This window comes from Dryobates pubescens, chromosome 8 (genome assembly GCF_014839835.1).
Source record: "Dryobates pubescens isolate bDryPub1 chromosome 8, bDryPub1.pri, whole genome shotgun sequence".
Lineage (NCBI taxonomy): Eukaryota > Metazoa > Chordata > Aves > Piciformes > Picidae > Dryobates > Dryobates pubescens.
The window spans coordinates 3,047,323-3,070,682 of NC_071619.1; the positions used below are offsets into that span (position 1 = coordinate 3,047,323).

The following is a 23,360-nucleotide window of genomic DNA, read 5'->3' on the forward strand; positions in this document are numbered from 1 at the left end:
GAGTAATAGTCCTTGATAAAACCTCCACAGGCAGGAAAGCTCCAGGGAGGCAGCCAGCTGTAGGAAGTAACTTCAGTGAAGCCAGGCTTTAATAGGGGCATGTGTTCAGCTTGCATTCTGACAGGTTCAGTTCTCATTGAAGATAAATAGGTGCTGCTGAATGCTTGTCTTGCAAACTGAGATGGTCTCTGCATGGCCAGTTCATTATGGTATGGGTATAGTTTTGGAAAGGGCCAGGAGAATGGGTTTCACAACAACACTTAATGATTAACAATGCTCTGACAGGTTATTCCAGTTACCTTCAATGCTTTAACATACAGGAGAACAACTTGATTTCAAATGTGGAAGGTATCCCTTAAGCTATCCCTTCCTGTAGTACATCTCTCAGATGAGTGTTCCAGTTGGTTGGTTTTGACTAAATGCATTTTCTGTCACAGTACCTGTTGAAGTCTTTTGCACAAGCTGTCCAGGTGGTTCCAGTTCCATATTAGTGTTGCAACAAGAGAGTGATTTTGAGGCAGTTACTACTTTCCTTTGTTGTCCCCCAGCACTTAAAACCCACCTATGAATAAAATACTGGCAGGAAATCTTTCAGGCTGTGAATTGAGGAATAACACTAAATAGTGCATTAGGTATAGAAGCCCTTAAGGAACTCATAAATAGGATTTCCTTTGAGGGCTAAAGAGGTGAATTTATTACTAATGCTGAGTGGGTCAAGATAATTGAATCCCCAAAATGTCAAGGTAGTTCAGGTTTGTATAGATCTGTGTACAGCACTTCCCCAGCTGATTAATTCTGGGTAGTTCCCCTCTGAGATCACTGGTGAGCCACAGATGTGGGCAGCTGCACTGATCAATTACTGTTGTAGCATACCTATTTTAATGGCTTAATCATAGAATTGTCAGGGTTGGAAGGGACCTCAAGGATCAGCCAGTTCCAACCCCCCTGCCATGGCCAGGGGCACCTCACACTACAGCAGGTTGCTCACAGCCACATCCAGCCTGGCCTTCAAAACCTCCAGGGATGAGGCTTCCACCACCTCCCTGGGCAACCTGTGCCAGTCTCTCTCCACCCACCTGGGGAAGAACTTCTGCCTCACATCCAATCTGAATCTACCCATTTCTAGTTCTGTTCCATTCCCCCCAGTCCTATCCCTCCCTGACACCCTCAAAAGTCCCTCCCCAGCTTTCTTGTAGCCCCCTTCAGATCCTGGAAGGCCACAATTAGGTCTCCTCAGAGCCTTCTTTTCCCCAGACTAGATAGCCCCAACTCCCTCAGTCTACCCTCACAGCAGAGCAGCTCCAGCCCTCTGCTCATCCTCGTGGCCCTTCTCTGGACACCTTCCAGCATCTCCAGATCCTTCCTGTAACAGAGGTTCCAGAACTGGACACAGTGCTCCAGGTGGGGTCTCACCAGAGTGGAGTATAGGAGGAGAATTGCCTCCCTTGATCACTTTTAAATGTTGGGGGAAATGGTCTCTTTGTCTAATGATGATGTCCAGCCCTACTTTGGTGTTGGAGCATTTATAGGAGGTTCTCAAGTGAAGTCTTTTGGTTTGGTATTTTATTTTATTTTTTCCCAACTCCCCAGTCTGGATCAGTATGGAGATATAGCTGTAAATACAGTTAAAAAACCCCAAACCAACCCAAACAACATGTCTGTATGTAAAGAACTTTGCTAGCAGTGAGTACTGAATTCAGTTTTGGGCTCCCCAGTTCAAGAGGGACTGGGATCTGCGGGAGAGAGTCCAGCAGAGGGCTGCAAGGATGATTAGGGGACTGGAGCACTGCCTGGTGAGGAAAGGCTGAGGGACCTGGGGCTGTTTAGTCTGGAGAAGAGAAGATTGAGAGAGGATTGAATAAATGTTTATAAATATCTGAGGGCTGGGGGTCAGGAGGGAGGGGCCAGGCTCTGCTCACTTGCTCCCTGGGATAGGACAAGGGGCAATGGATGTAGGCTGCAGCACAGGAGGTTCCACCTCAACACAAGGGAGAACTTCTTTACTGTAAGGCTCACAGAGCACTGGAACAGGCTGCCCAGAGAGGTTGTGGAGTCTCCTTCTCTGGAGACCTTCAAGGCCTGTCTGGATGTGTTCCTGTGTGGCCTGAGCTAGATTGTATGGTCCTGCTCTGGCAGGGGGGGTTGGACTCACTGATCTCTTTGGGTCCCTTCCAACCCCTGACATCCTGTGAGCCTGTGAATGGTGCTAAATTCATTCTTAATTTTAAGTACATATTTACTTGTTGTACAGGAGGGTTCTATTTGGTATACATGGAGTCACAAAGAAGTAGTTTACAGACCAAGTAGTCTGCAGCTTTAACGTTTTGGACTAGTCTGTAATTTGGGGCAGGGGGGGGATGGTGTATTCTTTATTTGCTGTTGTGGGAAACAAACTGAAACTTCTGTCTTATTTTCCAGAATAAATTTTACATAGAAACCAAGCTTAACAGAGACTTAAAAGATGACCTTATAAAGCTGTTTACGGAGCACGTTGCAGAAAAGCACATTTACAACCTAATGCGTAAGTAAAACCTGCTGAGTTCTTCTGACCCTGGGGGCAGGGCTGGCAGAGGTTGCAAAAACCCACAGCAAACAGGCAGGACGTGGCAAATGATTAGTGACACACTTCAACTTGTTTTTGTCAGAAATATAACTTTGTGTGGAGTTATGGTACTCCTCAGGAGTTTGGGCAGCTAATGCATGGTAGGGGTTGCCCTGCTGGATGGCAGCTCCATGCAGAAGCACCTTGCAGTCCTGGTGGACAGCAAGTTCTGCATGGGACAGCATTGCGCCCTTGTGGCCAAGAGAGCCAATGGGATCCTGGGGTGCATCAAGAAAAGAGTGGCCAGCAGGGCTAGAGAAGTTCTTCTGTCCCTCTACTCTGCCCTGCTGAGACCACACCTGGAATACTGTGTCCAGTTTTGGGCTCCCCAGGTTAAGAGAGACAGAGACCTGCTGGAGAGAGTCCAAGGGAGAGCCATGAGGATGATTAGGGGATGCAAAATGAACCCCTAGTAAATGGCATTGCAGAAAGTAGTGATTAAGCTGTGAATTCAATTCTCTTGAGCAGCAGTATCACCCAACTGAACTTTACTTGGATAAGTGTTGCACAAACACCATTTTATTTTTCCTGATGGATAAGGTTCTTTCAACACTAAAGCTCTACTGTCTCTAGAGCACTTTGGAGCAGTTAAATAGATGAAAAAAATCCTGTAATGCAGAGGTCCATGAGCACAGTTGTGTTTGTGAAACACTCTTCCACTCACACATCCTTCAAGTCAGTGTTCTTCCATTTAAAGTGGATCCATTTGAACTAAGTGAATAGAACCTGATTTCTCTTTGTCTTTTCAAAGCCAGAGCTGGCTCTGGCTGATAAGAGAGCTATATGAAGTGGCTTGGGAGAAGATGCTATGTGCAGAACTACTTAACTGAGTGTAACAAGCAGAGATACAACATCTTATTTACAAGAAGCTTCAGAAGTAGGGTGGGGAGGGAGGATGCAGATAATATCCCCTTGTGAGCAGGGAAGGATGGTGGAGAATGTTGTCTTTGTTCCTGCTGGAGTCCTGCATGAGACAACTTTAAGCAGTAAAATTCATCACTATGCATTTTCCCTTTTGAGGCAGCCACTGTCCTTTCCAGTTGGTTAGAACTGGGTTTCCTGGGCTGTAGTCTCAGTGCCCTGGAAACATCCTGCCTGCCTGTTGCTGTGTCTAGGAAAGTGGCAATTACTGCAAATATTCACTGTCTTCAGTGCTGAAAGCAAATAGCAGCTTCTGAAACACTCTACTTGTGGTAATTGCAGTAGGCAGAGTTCAATGGTAGAGCATTTGCAATTAAGTCTGCTCTTCTCTCTTTGGATATTGGCAGTTTGGTGCCCCAAACAAGCTTGCTTTTGAATCCAACCAGAGAGAAAAGCTATTCACCCTTGTTTCTTCTTGGTGGACAGACTACTTTGTTTCCACCTAGCAATTTGGTCCACCTTGGACTTTGCAATTATCCCCCTTCTCTTCCCAGAAGCTGAAGAAAGGAAGGTGAGTGCTAGGCTGGAGTCCTTCTCTGGGGGGGTTGATGATGTTTCCTACATCTCAGTACTGGAGAGAAAAGTAGCAATAACTTAAACTGGTGATACAGAATCATAGAATGGTTTGGGTTGGAAGGAACATCCAAAGGTCAGCTAGTCCAACCCCCCTGGGGTGAGCAGGGAGATCCTCCACTAGATCAGGTTGCTCAGAGCTTTGTTGGGCCTGACCTTGAATATCTCTAAGAGTGGGGCCTCAACTTCCCTCCCTGGGCAACCTGTTCCAGTGTTCTGCCACCTCATGGTGAAGAACTTGTTCCTAACATCCAATCTAAATCTTTTCTTCTTTAATTTCAAACCACTGCCCCTTGTCCTGCCACTGCAGGCCTTTGTAAACAGTGCCACTCCAGCCTTCTTGTAGGCCCCCTTCAAGCTGCTGTTAGCTCTCCCTGAAGCCTTCTTTTCTCCAGGCTGAGCAACCCCGTCTCCCTCAGCCTGTCCTTGTAGCAGAGGTATTCCAGCCCTCAGACCTGTGGACAGAATGCCAGTTGGTAGCTTGAGCACATCTGGTTTAATCATGCCCAAAAGGAGTGCAGTTAATGTGCTCCAAGGCAGCTCTGTCACGTGAATCAAGGAGCAGTAAGTGGGGATGATCAGTGAATCTGCTTCGAAAGCACAGTTCTAATCTGAACTAAAGCATTAATATGGCATTTGGAATCACTATTTGTTCTTCCCTTTCCTCATCATCACTCTTGAGAGCAGAGGCAGTGTTGTTAAAATGCCTCATTTGATTCCTGAGGCCATTTTCTCCTGTACTTTATTGGACGTTGCTTACTTTCTTACCTTTATGGGGTGCAAAATGAGTGTGAGAAGAAAACCTGCACAGCTTTACCCTGTCATCTTCAGAAAGTTATGTTTCTCACTTCACAAACCCTACTAAATTACTTGCCTGTGGAGGGACCATACTCTGTCTTTAGCATCAGCCTTACATGTCTGCATAGGTCAAATGAGACTAGAAGATTCTTTCTTGAGGGCCTCAAAAATGAAGCAAAGTGGCAGGGCACTAGGAGGAAACACTGATTCACTCCACTGTGTTTGTACCAGGCTAAAATGGCCTGGGGTTAATTTTTCTGTTGTAAATGTCTTATTTAAAAACTTACTTTTCTCCCCAGTTATGAAGCTGTTGAAATTCAAGCTTTGGACAGCAGATGTTTGAGGGCCAGGAGGGTTCTGTAGCATAATGGGTGCCTTTTGAGATATGGGGAAGGAATGCATTTATGATCAAGTCCTTTGTTAAAAGTGGGGTTTTAAAAGAGATTTTCTTTGTGCATCCACAAAATTGTGAATCTGTTCAGGGCTTAATCAGTTTCTGGCTTATTCTGCATAGGCAAATCAGTTTAATCCCATTACCTGCTCTTCAGATTCCCCATTCTAACATTTAAAGAAGAAGCTTTTTCCTTCTCCCCTGTGTTCATTGCAAATATGCAGACAAAGCTAGCTGATAAGTGAAAGGCAGCAGCAGTGTGTTCCATTGCTTTTCCATCATGTGGGGAGTGTGCTGGGGCTCTGCTGTTGCAGGATGATCCTCCTCCTTCAAAGTACTGAACTGACATGATGTGGTAACACCAGCATCAGCCCTGGGGCACCATGCCCTTCCATTTGGGGATGCATCTTCTGTGCTCCAGAACTGGCACTCCATGCAGCTGGGTCAGATCCAGCTTTGCAGGGATTGATTTCTTTTTGCTTTTAATGTTCTTGTTAAAATGGTTTGAAACTGTAAGAGGGGAGATTTAGACTAGATAGAAGGAAGAAGTCTTGGGGTTTTATAATGAGGCTGGTTAAATACTGGCACAGGTTGCCCAGAAAGGTGGTTGCTGCCCCATCCCTGTTGTGGCCTTCCAGTGTCTGAAGGGGGCTTACAAGAAAGCTGGTGAGAGACTTTTTAGGGGGTCAGGTAGTGATAGGACTGGGGGGAATGGGTCCAAGCTAGAAGAGAGGAGATTTAGATTAGACATTAGGAAGAAGTTCTTCCCCATGAGAGTGGTGAGACACTGCAACAGTTTGCCTAGGAAGGTGGTGGGAGCCTCATCCTTAGAGGTTTTTAAGGCCAGGCTGGATGTGGCTCTGGGCAGCCTGGTCTAGTGGAGAGTGTTCCTGCCCATGGCAGGGGGGTTGGAACTGAATGCTCTTGAGGTCCCTTCCAGCCCTGACAATTCTACGTGTGGTCAGATGGAGCTGGTAGAATTGAGCTGAGAGAAAGGTAATTTATTAAAGAACAGGTTTGAGTGCATGAGAACTGATGGTATTCCTAAAGGGCAGAGCTGCTGCATGAGCTCATGCTGTTGAGGTTTGTTTGGGCCATGCACTGGTGGTAGCTCCATCCTTACTGCTGTGCCATCCCTCTTTCTCCCAGTTGTGTAAGCAATCCAGTTCTCTTCTCAAAGCTCTTAGTCTGCTGAATAAAATTACTGGTGCATACATCTTGGAGCTGAGTACTAAAGAGCAGAGTTTGGACAGTGGGATAAAGATCTCCAGACCACGTTTGGTTTACTTTGTACTTCCACTGAGTGAGCATCAGTGCTGCTACTGTTGAAGACTGGAGACCAACAGCTGACTGACTGTGGAAGCTGTTGGAATTGTTTGTAATGTGAATGCACTTTAATTTTCTGAGTGCATTGTTGAATAATGACAGCTGTGACTGCATCTGCCTGAGCCATACTTAGGTATGGTTTGTTAAAATACTGTACTTTGAAGTTCTGTTAAATTACCTCAAAGGGAGAAAACAATCTTTGTGTTAACACCTAAAAGTTTCACTCTTCTGCCAGAGAAATGTCATCATTGCCAAGCAAAAGAAATCTATTTTGAGAGGAATGTTGAAGGATAGGGGGGAAAATAATCTTTAGAATAGCTAGCTCCTCTTTTTTTGCAAGTGATCTCAAGTTATGAGTAAGTTTGAACTTGTGAGTTACCAGCTGCTGCTCCTGAAACTGCTGGTGTCCTGGACCTTGCCCCAAGGACTTGCCCCTTGCCCCTGGGAAAGAACAACCCCATGGATCAGCATAGGCTGGGGACTGACCTCTTGGAGAGCAGTGAAGGGGAAAAGGACCTGGGGGTCCTAGCAGATGGGAGGTTGACCATGAGGCAGCGGTGTGCTCTTGTGGCCAAGAAGGCCAATGCCATCCTGGGGTGGTTTATGGGGAGTATGGTTAGTAGGTCCAGAGAGGTTCTCCTCCCCCTCTACTCTGCCCTGGTGAGGCTGCATCTGGAATATTGTGTCCAGGTCTGGGCCCCTCAGTTCAGGAAGGACCTCAGGGAACTGCTTGAAAGAGTCCAGTGCAGAGCCACAAAGATGATGGAGTGGAACATCTTCCTTAGGAGGAGAGACTGAGGGAGCTGAGGGCTCTGTAGCTTGGAGAGGAGGAGCCTGAGAGGTGACCTCATTCTTGTTTATAAAGATGTGCAGGGTGAGTGCCCAGAGGCTGGAGCCAGGCTCTGCTGGGTGATGCCCAGTGACAGCACAAGGGGCAGTGGTGGAAGCTGAGGCAGAGGAAGCTCCATGGAAACAGGAGGAAAAACTTTTTCTGGGGGTGAGAGCGCACTGGAACAGGCTGCCCAGGGGGGTTGTGGAGTCCCCTCTGAGGTATTAAAGACCTGCCTGGATGTGTGCCTGTGTGATCTGGTGTAGGTGTTCCTGCTCTGGCAGGGGGGGTTGGGCTGGATGAGCTTTTGAGGTCCCTTCCAGCCCCTGACATTCTGTGGTTCTGTGATATTTGCTGTAATTGCAAAGTAGGTTAAACCTTCACTGAGGGACTGTGTTACTGTGCAGTAATGGAACTCAGCTACCCAAAGTGCTGCAGGTCCTTGCATCACTTACTCCAAGGTGGTTCATCCCCTGTTCCTCAGAATAATCCTCAGGCTCTTTTGGGAATTGTTTTACCTTGGTTCAACAATATTTCAAAGCATTCTGCCTTTCCCTGCAATTAAAGCATTTAATCCTAGGAACCCACACAGCTCTTTGATTCTGCCCTGAGTTATTTTCAGGACTCTTTTCAGGTTAAATTAAGCTCTTTGCATATTGGTTACTGAGTCTGTAAAAGGCAGTGTAAGTTCATCAACGCTGTGGAGGTGGTCAGGTAGTATTGTAGTGTCATCACCCCTGTGTCATTCATCTGAGAGCTGGTTTTATTCTGCCTCACCCTGCTCTGTCTTTGGAAATGCCACAGGTGGAGCTTCTGGGAGGAGGCAGGAGCCTGTGCAACATCTGTGTTGTAGTGTCTCCATTCATTAAGCTAAAAATGAAGGAGCCTTACTATTTGGAGGCTTTTTATATGATTCTAAAATGACAACAGAAGTCACTTCAATGTGTCTGGCAGATACTTCTGTTTCTTAAGTAACTCTTAGTAGTAGGTTTCATTGCAAACCTGGAGATAAATTTGTGTGTGAAGTTTTACATCATCAGTGTTGACATCTTTGTCTGTAAACCTGCCTTGAGATTTGTCTGGATCTACCCAAAGAGCTTTGCTCACTCTTACAGAAAGCATTCTCCAAATCCACCTCTCCCAGCAGTACTCATTGTTCTTCAGGTGCCAGTAGCTAGCTTTTGGAAGAGGTGTAGACTGGATTACTTCATACAGCATAATTTAATGAAGAATCACAGAATATGTCTGGTTGGAAGAGACTTCCAAGCTCATCCAGTCCAACCTTTGACCCAGCACTGAAGAGTCAACACTAAACCATTCCCCTCAAGCACCAGGTCCACATGCTGCTTAAACATCCCCAGGGATGGTGACTCCACCAGTGCCCTGGACAGACCTTTCCAACGTTTGAGAACCCTTTCAGTGAAGAAATATTTCCTGATATCCAGCCTGAATGTCCCCTGGTGCAGCTTGTAACCATTCCCTCTGGTCCTGTTGCTTGTCATCAAGGAGAGGAGGCCAGGCCCCTTCTCCCTCCAACCTCCCTTCAGGTAGTTGTAGAGAGCAGCCTCCTCCAGGCTGAACACCCCCAGCTCCCTCAGATGCTGCTTGCAGGGCATGTGCTCCAGGCCCTTCATGAGCCTCTTGGCCCTTCTCTGGGCATTATTCTCAATAAATAATGTATTCATTATTCACCAGGGAGGTGGTGGAGTCCCCATGACTGGATGAGGCACTTGGTGCCATGGTTGTTATTAGATGGTGTTGGGTGATAGGTTGGACTCGATCTCAAAGGTCTCTTCCAACCTGGAGAGTTCTGACTCTGTTCTGAGAGTTCTGACTCTGTTCTGTTAGTTTCCTTTGAGACACAGGAAACAAACCTGTGTTAGTTATGTTGTTGTTGAATGCAGTACCTTTGTGCATATATTTACTGGCAGTCAGAACTGATAGAAACTTGCATTATAGCATGTGGTGTGAATACTTGCAGACATCAAAGGGGGTAAATGTGCTTTCTGAAGCTGCAATCAAGTGCTGAAGAAGGTATTTCTGTAGGATTAATCTCCAGGCAAATTCTTCCACTGACTTTACTCAAAATCCCTTTCTAATGATGGTTAATAATCCACAGCAGCAAGTGGCTGCTCATTTTGCTTCTTGCATTATATGAAGTAGCTGCTGAGATATTTTTTAATTGCTTTTGCTAGTTATAACTTGGGTTCTACTGGCTAACCCTGTTTTCAGCTTATCAGGAGTAAAATCAAGAAGCTGTGTTATGAAATACTTCTTAGCATCCATTAAAATGCCCAGGTAGTTTTTTCACTCTGGACTTTGTCATCTTTAAGTCAGTGTTCATTTTTAGGCTTATTCTGGTTTAAATAATGTGCTATACATAGCACTGGAATAGAAGTTGGTGTCTACATATGGGGATCAAGTTTAGAATTCCCAGGATCCTACAAATCTCTTGGTAAAGGTTGTGCTGAAGTAGCTGCAATCTGAACTCCATTCCACTCTGAGATCCCACCTCTGGTACTGTGTTCTGGAGCCCTTATTAGAAGAAGGATCTGGAGATGCTGGAAGGTGTCCAGAGAAGGGCCACAAGGATGAGCAGAGGGCTGGAGCTGCTCTGCTATGAGGACAGACTGAGGGAGTTGGGGCTGTTCAGTCTGGAGAAGAGAAGGCTCCCAGGAGACCTAACTGTGGCCTTCCAGGATCTGAAGGGGGCTACAAGAAATCTGGGGAGGGACTTTTGAGGGTGTCAGGGAGGGATAGGACTGGGGGGGATGAAAAAAACCTGGAAGTGGGTAGATTCAGATTGGATGTTAGGAAAAAGTTTGTCCATGAGGGTGGTGAGAGACTGGCACAGGTTGCCCAAGGAGGTGGTAGAATCCTCATCCCTGGAGGGGATCCCTGGAGGGATGAGGATTCCCTGGAGGCCTAGTCATGAGGTCTGTGGAGACAGGTTGGACTTGATGATCCTTGGGGTCTCTTCCAACCTTAGTTATACTGTGATACTGTGGAGGTTTTTGCAGCCAGGCTGGATGTGGCTGTGAGCAACCTGCTATAGTGTGAGGTGTCCCTGTCCTTGGCAGGGGGGTTGGAACTGGCTGATCCTTGAGGTCCCTTCCAACCTTAACAATTCTATGATGCTAATTCATGCCCACACTGGATGGATTGTGCTTTGTTGCCTGCATATCTTCTTTTGTAAGGCATTCTCCCCTTTCTACTGTTTGCAGCTTTCCTGGCTGCCAAGAGGCTCTTTGAAAAAAAATCCTCAGGAAAGAGGCTGTAAATAATGTCATTACAAAACAAATCACTCTCACCTCCTCAGGGCTTCAGCTGAAAGGAGCAAGCACTTCCAAGATTGTTATTTGGTTTTGTAAAAGAAATTAATCTGTAAGAGTCAAATGCTGTTCAATACTGTTTGATTGCACAAAGCTTAGGGAAAATAGTATCATAGTATCAGTCAGGGTTGGAAGGGACCACAAGTTCCAACCCCCCTGCCATGGGCAGGGACACCCCACACTAGATCAGGCTGGCCAGAGCCTCATCCAGCCTGGGCTTAAACACCTCCAGGGATGGGGCCCCAACCACCTCCCTGGACAACCCATTCCAGGGCTTCACCACTCTCATGGGGAAGAACTTCCTCCTCACCTCCAGCCTGAATCTCCCCACCTCCAGCTTCATTCCATTCCCCCTAGTCCTATCACTGCCTGATTTCCTGAGAAGTCCCTCCCCAGCCTTCTTGTAGCCCCCTTCAGATACTGGAAGGCCACAATTAGGTCACCTCGGAGCCTTCTCTTCTCCAGACTGAACATCCCCAACTCCTTCAGTCTGTCCTCCACATGAGCCCCTTCAACAGTTCCACAGAGAGGAGAGCATGCACCCAAAGATGTTTTCATCTCATGGTCAGTACTGAAGTGGCAGATGCTGAAGGCAGAACTGGAGAAGCAAAAACCAGAGCCTCTAAAATGCAAGCACCAGAGATCCACCCTGTAGGGAGACTTGTCTCCTCCACATAATGGGTACTGAAAGGGGGGGATGTGTGTGTGCGCTGCTCAGCTTCTTTGTAGAGGCATGAAAGCTGAAAAGCAGCAGTTGGTTTTCTGTTTGCTTGTTTCTGTTGTTCAGGTGGGTGCACAAACCCCAAGTATGTGGAAGGCAGGCTCAAGGCCTGGCTGTTGTAATCTCAGCAGTAATTCTGCTGTTGCCAGGTTTTTCCACAAGAGGAAGATGCAGTCACTGCAATGTGTTGATCATGGCAGAGACTAAAACTGAAAGGCTGACTTGTGTTGAAAAGAACAGACCACTTCTATTTGCTGTCTACTCTCTTTAGTTGTTTGGATGTTTTTGGTTTTTACACTACTTGGTCCTTAATCCATAGCCTTTGGACCTGGTCTTAGTTTTATGGACAGCAATGCTACAGGATCTGATGGAGCAGGTCCAGAGGAGGGCCACAAGAATGATCGGGGGTTGGAGCACCTCTGCTACAAGGACAGGCTGAGGGAGCTGGGGGTGTTCAGCCTGGAGAAGAGGAGGCTTCAGGGAGACCTCATAGCAGCCTTCCAGAACCTGAAGGGGGCTACAGGAAGGATGGAGAGAGACTGTTTGCAAAGGCCTGCAGTGACAAGACAAGGGGCAATGGCTTCAAACTAGAGCAGAGCAGATTTAGGTTGGATGTTAGGAACAAGTTCTTTAGCATGAGGGTAGTGGAACACTGGAACAGGTTGCCAGGGAGGTGGAATTCCTGGAGATATTGAAGGTGAGGCTTGACAGGACACTGGGCAACCTGATCTAGTTGAGGATGCCTCTGCTGACTTCAGAGGGGGTTGGATTGGATGACCTTTGGAGGTCCCTTCTAAGCCAGGCCATTCTATGATTGCGTCTCCAGATGTGGAGCACACACAGTATGAGAGTGGTTCTTAAAATACATTGTTTGCTTCAGTTCTGCATCTGAATGCATAGAGCCATTGCTTGTTTGGTTTTTCCTTAGAGCTCCTGCTGCCTGTCTGAGAATGGATGCAAAGCAAGTCACTTCACCTTTCCATTATTCATCAGTTGAGCAGAACACTTCTGTTTGAAGGTGATGCTGTATTCCTCCTGGGAATTAAGTTGCAAGCACGTAGCTGGCTGTTTCCTTTATGAGGACTTCAGATAACAACAGCAACAACAAAAAGCACAACTACTGTACTTCCTTGATGCAAAAATGTGTAAGAGCCTGTATTGCTTGCTTAGGGCAATAGCTAATGCTCTGCCTTTCATTCCAGCTTTACTTTTGGAAGCTCAGTCAACGCCGTTTCAAATAACTCCTTCAACCATGGCAAATATTGTGAAAGGCCTCTATACACTACGACCAGGTAAGACAGAAAAAGCTTTCTGGGGTGCTCTCATGTGCTAAGTTTTCCTCAGTGCCTGTGCCCTTAGTGTCTGTCTAATGCATGTTTGACAAACAAATCATAATGGCTTAGTTCTGCTAGGCAGAAGCTCTCATTCTTCTTGTCGCCCATTTCTCTGGCTTGCCCAAGGTGCCATGTGAATGCCAAATCTGTTCAAACAAAAGAAAACACCACCACTAAAAAAAACACACAAACCAAAACCACCCACACAACACCCCCCAAAAACCAAACCAAACCCACCCCAAAACAAAACCACCCACACAAACCCCCCAAAAACCAAACCAAACCCACCCCAAAACAAAACCACACACACAAACCCCCCAAAAACCAAACCAAACCCACCCCAAAACAAAACCACACACACAAACCCCCCAAAAACCAAACCTACCCCAAAACGAACTACCCACACAACACCCCCCAAAACCCAACCAAAAGCCACCCCAAACCAAAACCCAACCCCACACAACTCCCCCCAAAACAAAAATCCCCAACCAACCCCACCCACACAAAAATAGCCCCAAACACATCCACCACAAAAAACCCAACCAAACCAAAACCACACACAACCCCCCCCAAACAAACAAAACCACCACAAGAAACCCCAACCAAACCAAAACCACTCACAGAAACATAGCCCCAAACACAACCACAAGAAACCCCAGCCAAACCAAACCCACCCCCACAAAAAACCCAACAAACAAGAAAAACCACCACAAAAAACCCCAACCAAACCAAAGCAAAGCCACACACCCACAAAAAATCCCAAACCCAACCAACCAAAAAAAACACCAAATAAAAAACCCCAAACCAATGAAAAACCCCACCAACCAAACAACAAAAAACCCCCCAACCCCTCCCAAAAACCCAAACAAAACTCCCCAACCAAACAAGCACAAAACCCTCATCCCCCTCCCCAATAAAAAGATCCATCTGAAAAACCCCAACAACCCCCCCCCCCCCAAAAAAGCCCCAACCAAAAGCCACCAACCACCCCCAAAAAATGCTCCATCCAAAAAAACAATCCAACAACCAAGCAACCAAAGGAAAGCCCAAAACCACCAAAAAAAGAGAGGGACCTGGGGCTGCTGATTGACAGCCGCCTAAGCATGAGCCAGCAGTGTGCCCAGGTGGCCAAGAGGGCCAATGGCATCCTGGCCTGCATTAGGAATAGTGTGGCCAGCAGGAGCAGGGAGGTCATTGTGCCCCTGGACTCTGCATTGGTTAGGCCACACCTTGAGTACTGTGTCCAGTTCTGGGCCCCTCAGTTTAAGAAGGACATTGAGATACTTGAAGGTGTCCAGAGAAGGGCAACAAGGCTGGGGAGAGGCCTTGAGCACAGCCCTGGGAGGAGAGGCTGAGGGAGCTGGGATTGTTTAGCCTGGAGAAGAGAAGGATCAGGGGAGACCTCCTTGCTCTCTACAACTACCTGAAAGGTGGTTGTAGCCAGGAAGGGGTTGGTCTCTTCTCCCAGGCAACCAGCACCAGAACAAGGGGACACAGTCTCAAGCTGTGCCAGGGGAGGTTTAGACTCGAGGTGAGGAAAAAGTTCTTCACTGAGCGAGTCATTCGTCATTGGGATGTGCTGCCCAGGGAGGTGGTGGAGTCGCCATCCCTGGAGGTGTTCAAGGGGAGATTGGACGTGGCACTTGGTGCCATGGTCTAGTTGTGAGGTCTGTTGGGACAGGTTGGACTTGATGATCCTTGGGGTCTCTTCCAACCTTAGTTATACTGTGATACTGTGAAAACTAAACAGAGAGAAGAAAACCAACCAAAATAAACCAACCAAACCTCCACAAATGAATCCAACCCTGCCCTCTACTCTGGAGACAAGGGGAAGAGCTTAGTTAAATTACTGCTCCTGTAAGGAGGCTGTAGGAAAGTGTCAGTGTCTTCTCCCAAGTAAAATGTGGTAGGGCTAGAAGAAACAGCCTCAAATTGTGCCAGAGGCAGACAGTAGGAAAGAATTTCTTCACTGAAAGGGTTGTCAAGCATTGGAACAGGCTGCCAAAGGAGGTGGTGGAGTTACCATCTCTGGAGTTATTTAAAGGACTTGTAGATGTGGACATGATGTACTGATATGCTTGGCAGTGTTGGGTTAAAGTTAGAGTTGATCTTAAAGGTCTTTTCCAACCTAAGTGGTTCTGTGTCTCTTCGAGTCACCTATCAGCCAACACCATTTAATCAACTAAACCATGGCACCAAGTGCCTGGCCCAGTCCTGGCCTTGCTTAGCCTGGAGAAGAGGAGCCTCAGGAGGGACCTTATTGCTGTCCACAACTACCTGAAGGGAGGTTGTAGCCAGGTGGGGGTTGGTCTCTTCTCCCAGGCAACCAGCACCAGAACAAGAGGACACAGTCTCAGGCTGCACCAGGGGAGGTTTAGGCTGGATGTTAGGAAGAAATTCTTCCCAGAAAGAGAGATTGGCCATTGGGGTGTGCTGCCCAGGGAGGTGGTGGAGTCACCATCCCTGGAGGTGTTTAAGAAGAGCCTGGCTGAGGCACTTGGTGCCATGATTTAGTTGATTAGATGGTGTTGGGTGATAGGTTGGTCTCAATGATCTCAAAGTTCTTTGCCAACCTGGTTAATTCTAATCTTAATTCTGACTCAGCAGGCCCTGTGAGATGCAGCAAGAACTGAATTTCAATTCAGGGATGAGATGGTTGACCAAAAAAGAAATAGCAATTCCATTATCAACCTGCAAACATCTGATTTGGCTCTGAGCAACCTGACCTACTGTGAGGTGTCCCTGCCCAGGGCAGAGGGGTTGGAGCTAGGTGATCCTGCAGGTCCCTTCCAACCCTGACAAATCTCTGATGTTAACACTCTGATTATTTGTCCTACTTGGTTTCTGTGGGGCTTGGGGGCTTGTTTTGTGGGCAGGTTTTAGGGGTTATTAAAAAGAAAAGTAAAATCAAGATCCTGAAATGTATTTAAAATAGAGAAAAGTGACATTTGTCTGGGAGTAAAATGTTCCCAAAACATCTCTTCCATGAGCTTCATTGATTGATTTCCCTTTTCCTACAGAATGGGTACAGATGGCACCAGCTTTATTTTCTAAATTCATCCCAAATATTCTACCCCCTGCTGTGGAGTCTGAGCTTCAGGAATATGCTGCTCAAGATCAGAAACTTCAAAGAGAGCTTATGCAGAATGGATTTACTAGGTAATCATTATTAGCCTTCAGCTGTAATTGTGCTGGACACTACTGAAATGGTAAAAATGGATGCACCTGCAAACATTGAAGAACTCATTTAAGAGTTAATAAAGCACCTTCCCAACTCAGTGTCCTTGAAACATGGCCTTATTCTCTCCCTGTTTTGCACATCACCAACCCTGCAGATGGGACCAAGGAGTCAATGATCAGAATCTTGGACTATTTTGGTGGCAGAAGTTGCTCCCAGCACCTGCCTCCCTCTCTTTTGGTAGTACTTCAAAGGCAGGATCATGTTTTTATTCAGCCTTGAGTTTGGCCATTTATCTTCTATAAGCTGCCCCTTTTTCATGATGCTTTTTGGAAGTGTCAGTTGATAACTTCTCCTTATGCCACTTCCAGAGACAGGCAAGATATTTATTTTAAAGTAGGCAGTTCTCTTCCGAGGGTTTGGGGCAGGGGGAAAAAGCAGCAAGAGAGGCAGTGGAAAATGCTCATAGCCTGTATTGCTCAACCTGGGCTGTGCCTGTTCTCTGCCCTTCTCTTTAACTGCCTAGACAGAGGCATGGTACTTTCACCACTGCTTTTGCACCAGTCTGACAAACCAGGGTCAGACTGGGAAAGCTCTCATCTTGGCAGGTTTCTTTCTACAAAAGGAGGATAGGTTTTCATCTTTCTTGTTACCTGTGCAACAATGAGAATCTGGTCCTGTAGTCTGAACACTGACTGGATGTGTGTATGTTTAGTGTTAGATGTGCTCCTGGATTGCACACTCAAGTAGTTTTCCTTGAAGGTGATAACCTCTCTTCAAAGCCTGGTAAGCTAGCAAGCTGTGAGTCTCTACTACTGACCCAAATGCAAATGGTGTTCCAGGCTCACTCCTTGCAAGGATTTCTGTGAGGAACAGAAGTTTGCATGAGTTTGAAGGCATCAAAACCAAAGCCATAACAGATACATTAATTTTTTTTCAGTTCACTTTCAAACTGAGTAGGTTTGTAATGCTGTCAGGTGCACAGAGCAAAACAACAACACAATAGGAACACTTTAATTTTGCCTAGCTTCCAACCCACCAGTGCTGTAGGTGGCTTGTAACAGTTCTGCTTACAGCTGCAGTTCACTGGCTTTCCACTGCACAGAGAATTAAACCTGAAGCTTCAAGTAGTAACAGACCACAGCCACAAACACAATGGGTTTCCAAAAGATTGTCCCTTAAGTAACTGCACATCAGACAGGCTCTGGCTGGTCCTGTGAGAAGGAAACTCTCTAAAAGGCTAGGGAGGGTAGTAGGCAGGATACTGACTGATGCTAAGGCTGCTGGATGCTTCTGTGGTGCTCTCTAACAAGAGAGACTTGTTGGGATGCTCAGTATTTTAGAAACGAGGCAGAAAAGTAATCCTCTAGCACTGGAACAATGCAGATGCATGGGAAATTGTTTCTGTTCTCTGTGAAAACAAAAGATTTAGAGCTTGAGGAGAGTCATACAAGGAAGAACCAGGTGAAGGTTTCAGTGTCATGTAGTGCTTGCAGAGGCTAATTTCTAAGAGTTCCTCTTCCTTTTGAAGCTTTCTGCAGCATGGGATGCTCTGGACATGTGAGGAGTGTTTGTGTGCCTTGTGGGTTTAGAAAACAGGTCCACCCTAGCCTGTGCTGTTGTGCAGCTGCTGTTTCCATTTAGCTTTCCTTCAGTTTCCCAAATAAAAATGCAGAGCAAAGCTTTGCAGTGGAGCAACTCACTGTTGATATTCAGTGTCTGATGAATGTGTTTTGCACAGCATATTTTATAGGTCTGTGCTGTTGAGGAGTGAGTGCAGGCTGGTAAACATGGAGGTTACATAAAGTGTTAAGTCTGTCACTGTGTAAAAGGACAGAGGTAAAAGGAAGCCAAAGTGCAGGCAATCTGTTTGCTCCGTGGCATTTTGCAGTGGGTATCTGCAATGCATCTTGCCTGGAAATGTAGTTCAAGATCTAATCTGCTATAAACATAGCTTATATTTACTTACAAGTAATCAGGATTGTTCTGAGGGTATATTCCTGCACACAGATGTGTAGATTTGTATGTACAAGAGGGTTGTTTTTCCCTCTTAGCAAGCAGTGTGTCCAGTCTGTTCTCTTCTGGGTTAGTATGAAGTGTCTGTCCTCTAATTGTGCCAGGAAATGGTGATGGCTCAGCTGCTGCATTTTCTCCAACAACAGCCTTGAGGAGCACAGCCCAGTCAGGTGTCTTCAGCAGCATTGATGACATGCCAGATTCTAGTTGAAATAGCTTCTCAACACTATTAAATGTAGTTGTTGCAGAAGAGGGGAACACAAGCCGCTTGCCTGGCAGTATTTCACTTGTGAAAGACCTTAATCAAGGCATACACAGTGGGTCCATCAACTGAAGAGTGGTTTCAGGGAGGAACACTTTATATGAATAGGAGGGAAAAAACCTCCAATTTCTCCCACCTTCCAGCAGATAAATGTGAAATTATACCTACTGTACTCACAACAGACTGCAATCTCTCTTCCTTATCTAGCAGTATGAATAGCATATTGTCAAGGGCTAGGGCTGGGCTGGCCACTAGACAAAGGAGAGCTGCTCTCCATTAACCTATCTCCCTACACAAAGGGGAAGAGAAAGGGAGTAAGCAAGAGAGACTTGTGCTGGAAAAGAAAGCTAGAACACTGTTTATGAGAATAATGATAAAATACATACAGATGGATACAAACCCAATCTCCAACCCAGTGCCCTTGATGGCAGTGATGTCCCTGTCACCTGCAGCAGATGGGAAATGGATTCAGGAGCTGGATTCTGGAACTGGATTCTTCAGGAGTAGATGGATAGGGATTGAAGGCAGAATTGAGAGTCCTCCTCAGACACTGGCCAATGAAGCAGAAGCTTGTTCCTCACAATCCCTCAGCTTTATACTGAATGTGATGTCCAGGGGATGGAATCCCTCATTGGTCACTTTAGTGTCCCTTGTCCTGTGCCTTTCTTTTTACTTTCTGCACCCCAAAGATGTCACACAAGATGTTCATAGCAGCAAATATGAGCAGGAGCCTTTCTGCACCCCAGCCCTTTGCAGTAACCATGCACAGCAGCATTGTTGCTGCAGGAAGCAGATGCTGCCTGTGACAGCATCCTGCTGACTTCAGAAAATGCTGTCACACAGCAGGCACTCAGCTGAAAACTTGAAATCACTGAACAGGATTGGTTCTGCTCTGCCTCTAACCAGGACACACATCTATCATCACCAGAAACTTTGGTGAGGCAGCCACATTCTCCAGGTGTGAGGGTTTGTGTGCACAAGAAAAGTCAACATGAAGTCTGTTCCCTTTGGGCACCTGGTGAATGCCCTGGTTGAAAAATGTGCTTGGTCAAGATAAGAGCTTCAAGTTCTGATAAAGTGGTGGAGGTGCTGATAGCCTTGAGGGTTTCTTATGCCACAGATGCTTTGGCTTTAGAAACCTCTTTGGGCTTGTGTTTTTGCAAGGTCCCAGTCATTGCTGCATTCTCCATCCTCTTCTCTCTTGCTGCTGTGGGAGAGGAAAATTATGGAAGGGAAGAAAAGTTTTGCTTCAGTAGCAAGCAACACTTTGTCCTTAGGTGTATATGGCTATGTGTAGCTATGTGACCACTAGAAACTCAGGCAGAAAGACCATAGTAGGAAACACTGGAGGAGTTGGGCTGGACACAGAGCCCTGTATGAGAGGGTTAGGGTGGAGAGGGGAATAGTGGAGGAACATGTCAGCCCAGCTGCACTTCCATCCCTGGGTGTGTAACTGCACTCCAGAATGCTCTAATGCAGCTCCCCTACATCCCTCTAAATAAATAAATGAGCCTGGATGAGGCACTTGGTGCCCTGGTTGAGTTGGTTAGGTGGTGTTGGGTGATGGGTTGGACTGGATGATCTCAAAGGTCTTTTCCAACCTGGTTAATTGTGTATTCTGTAAGAATAAAAGGGGGGTGTAGGGGTAGGGGAGGAATGGATCCAGATTGGTGGGGATTTGATTGTGAGCTGTCAGGATCAGTGATGTCAGCTGGCGTTCATATAACTTCAGCTATTTAAATCTTGAGCTTTAAATCCTCAAGATTTAAACAGCTGGAGCTGTATGAACACCAGTTCATATAACTTCTGTACTCTGTCAGCTCAAGCTTGCTTGGAGCCTGCTTTATCATGTAATGAGAAATACCTTTTGTTATGGAACTGGATCTGTTGAGCTAAAGTTTGGTTGAGGAGCTTGGATTAAAGAAAACCATTTTATGCATGACTGAAGGCCCCACTGCACAGGAAGAGTTTTCCTCATCTTAATTTTGTGCAAAAAATGATCCTGTGAGATTAAAGCTGGTGTGTTTGACAAAAGGATGAGCTAATTCCACCTATAAAATACAGCTGCCATCTCTCCTTTATCAAATTAAGCCTCCTGCAGTCGTGTGTTATTGCTAGCAGGCTTGCATTTGGTTCCTGAAGCCTGTGGGAAGCTGCTGCTGCTGCTATGATATTTCACTGTTGGTTTTCATTTAAAGGGAAAAGAATCCTAGAATATTTTGGGTTGGTTTAAAGCTCATCTAGTTTAACCTTCCTGTGATGAGCAGGAGCATCTTAAACTAGTTCAGAGAATCATGACAATCTCTTTTATCTTCTATTTCCCCCCCCAGAGGTGACCAGTCACGCAAGAGAGCTGGAGAAGAGTTAACATACAGTAAGTATGCATCTAACCCATCCCATCCTGGGTGGGTCAGGCTGGGCTTCTGGCTTCTCAGGGATGCTGTGGTGCATCTCCACACAGAGCTAACTGGCTGCCAGTGTAACCCTTCCTATTCAAACAAATAACCAAAAAACCAGCACCAGAGGACACAGTCTCAGGCTGTGCTAGGGGAGGTTTAGGCTGGAGGTTAGGAGGAAGTTTTACACAGAGAGAGTGATTGCCCATTGGAATGGGCTGCCTGGGGAGGTGGTGGAGTCACCATCACTGGAGATGTTCAGGAGGAGACTTGGTAGGGTGCTTGGTTGCATGGTTTAGTTGATTAGGTGGTGTTGGATGATAGGTTGGACACGATGATCTTGAAGGTCTCTTCCAACCTGGTTTATTCTATTGTAAATAGTACAGACTTCCTGCATCTAGAGCCTGGCTGTAACTGTAAGACAGCAAGATACCCCACGTACCAAGGGCAGGATACTTCCCCTTGGTCTAAGTGGAAGCTAAGGTCCAGGAAAAAGAATGTAGTCCCAAGTTGCTGCTTGGTCAGTATTATAGAATCATAGAATTGTCAGGACTGGAAGCCACCTCAAGGATCATCCAGTTCCACCCCCCCTGCCATGGGCAGGGACACCTCACACTACAGCAGGTTGCTCACAGCCACATCCAGCCTGGCCTTAAAAGCCTCCAGGGATGAGGCTTCCACCACCTCCCTGGGCAACCTGTGCCAGTCTCTCACCACCCTCATGGGGAACAACTTCTTCCTTACATCCAATCTGAATCTACCCATTTCTAGTGTTTTTTCCCATTCCCCCCTGTCCTATCACTCCCTGATACCCTAAAGAGTCCCTCCCCAGCTTTATTGTAGCTCCCTTCAGATACTGGAAGGCCACAGTAAGGTCTCCTTGGAGTCTTCTTCAGACTGACCAACCCCAACTCTCCCAGTCTGTCTCCAGCCCTCTGACCATCCTCATGGCCCTTCTTGGGATACCTTCCAGCACATCCAGGTCTTTCTTACTGCCCATAAGAGGGCAGTTAGTGAAATGATGACCCATTCCACCTCGGATACAAATCACCTGCTGGTGAGGCATGTTTCTGTCTGTTGGCAGAACAGAGAGTTTGAAGGGGACTTGCTTTTCATCTTGGAACCTGCAATTACCTCTCTAGCACAACCTGGGATCCACCTGTGTGGAGCTGTATTTGTCTACAACTGTGAGTCATGCAGCAGGGAAGTTCTCTTCATTTGGGGTGAAGTCTTTTGCTGCATGTTCAAGTATGAGGCTCTTTACTCCCATCATTTCCCCCAGTGTCTGTTAGGGAGCTGGGGGAAAGTGACAGGAGTGATATCTCTGTTGGCAGTTGTTTGCTCTCCTTCAGACAGCCCTACTTCAGGTACACTCACTCCCAGGTCCCATCTTCTGTGCTGAACAATTATTTGGCTGGGAGAGAATCTCATCCCATGCATTCCAGGTTAGGATTGAGGTGCAAGGTCCTGATTGTCATCAAATATCCTCGGTGACAGGGGAATGGTACCTGTTCTGGTTCTGTTATTGACTTCACTTCATCTTATTGCATTCTTCCCACCAAATTCCCTCCTCTGCTTTCCACTAGGGTGTCTGCTTTATTTGCTGCCATAATCTGTCACACTGGTTTATGGTGAACACCTTGAGGGGAAGTGATGGACACTTCCATGGTGTATCAGCTCCTGCAGGCAATGCTGGGCTTTGGGGGTGTGGTGGGTTGAAATTCCCCCCAACATAAAATTGCCAGACCAGCTCAGTGGGAAAGCAAATGAAGGTGTATTTACAAGCAAAACTACAGTCTAAATGCAATAAATACATATCAAATATACAATATTTACATATATGTGCAATTAATAAACACAAGAACCCCCCCTGAACAAAAACCAGGGGGCTACCAAGAGCTTCCACCTCCCTGCTCCCTCCCTTCCCTCTGTACACAGGACAAGAGAAAGAACAGAGAGTGGTTTGTTAGTACAAACAAAGCATCTCAGCCAAGGTCAGCCACAGCCAAGCAAAAGCCAGCTAGGATCTGCCAGAGTGAAGGAAGTGAAAAGAGAGAAAGTTCATGTACACAGCTAACTATGTACAACCCCAGGCCAAAGGGATTACTTAGACCTTAGCATTATTTGCCCTTTTACATCCAACAGTGATTTATTTCTGCTCCTGTTCTCAGCACTGGTTAGGCCACAGTTCTGGGCCCCTCAATTCAAGAAAGATGCTGAGCTGCTGGAAGGTGTTCAGAGAAGGGCAAGAAAGCTGGGGAGGGGTCTGGAGCACAGCCCTGTGAGGAGAGGCTGAGGGAGCTGGGGTTGCTTAGCCTGGAGAAGAGGAGGCTCAGGGGAGACCTTCTTGCTCTCTCCAACTCCCTGAAGGGAGGTTGTAGCCAGGTGGAGGTTGGTCTCTTCTCCCAGGCAACCAGCACCACAACAAGAGGACTCAATCTCAAGCTGTGCCAGGGGAGGTTTGGGCTGGATGTTAGGAAGAAATTCTTCCCAGAAAGAGAGATTGGCCATTGGGATGTGCTGCCCAGGGAGGTGGTGGAGTCACCATCACTGGAGGTGTTCTAAAAGGGATTGGATGTGGCACTTGGAGCCATGGTTTAGTTGATTAGATAGTGTTGGGTGATGGGTTGGACTCAATGATCTCTGAGGTCTTTTCCAAGCTGGCTCAATCAGTGTTTACA

The 23,360-nt window shown here is 46.6% G+C and overlaps 1 protein-coding gene across 2 annotated transcripts in view; it reads left to right on the top strand.

Moving 5' to 3' along the window:
* The window catches only part of CACUL1 (CDK2 associated cullin domain 1), a 56,631-nt gene that overhangs the window by 31,323 nt on the left and 1,948 nt on the right, over positions 1 to 23,360 (top strand). For both annotated transcript variants that reach the window (XM_009909425.2, XM_054163834.1), the window contains 4 exons: positions 2,419 to 2,521; positions 12,696 to 12,785; positions 15,848 to 15,986; positions 20,614 to 20,657. In XM_009909425.2, the coding sequence (XP_009907727.2) occupies positions 2,419 to 2,521; positions 12,696 to 12,785; positions 15,848 to 15,986; positions 20,614 to 20,657 (376 nt within the window). The remainder of the gene's footprint in view (positions 1 to 2,418; positions 2,522 to 12,695; positions 12,786 to 15,847; positions 15,987 to 20,613; positions 20,658 to 23,360) is intronic.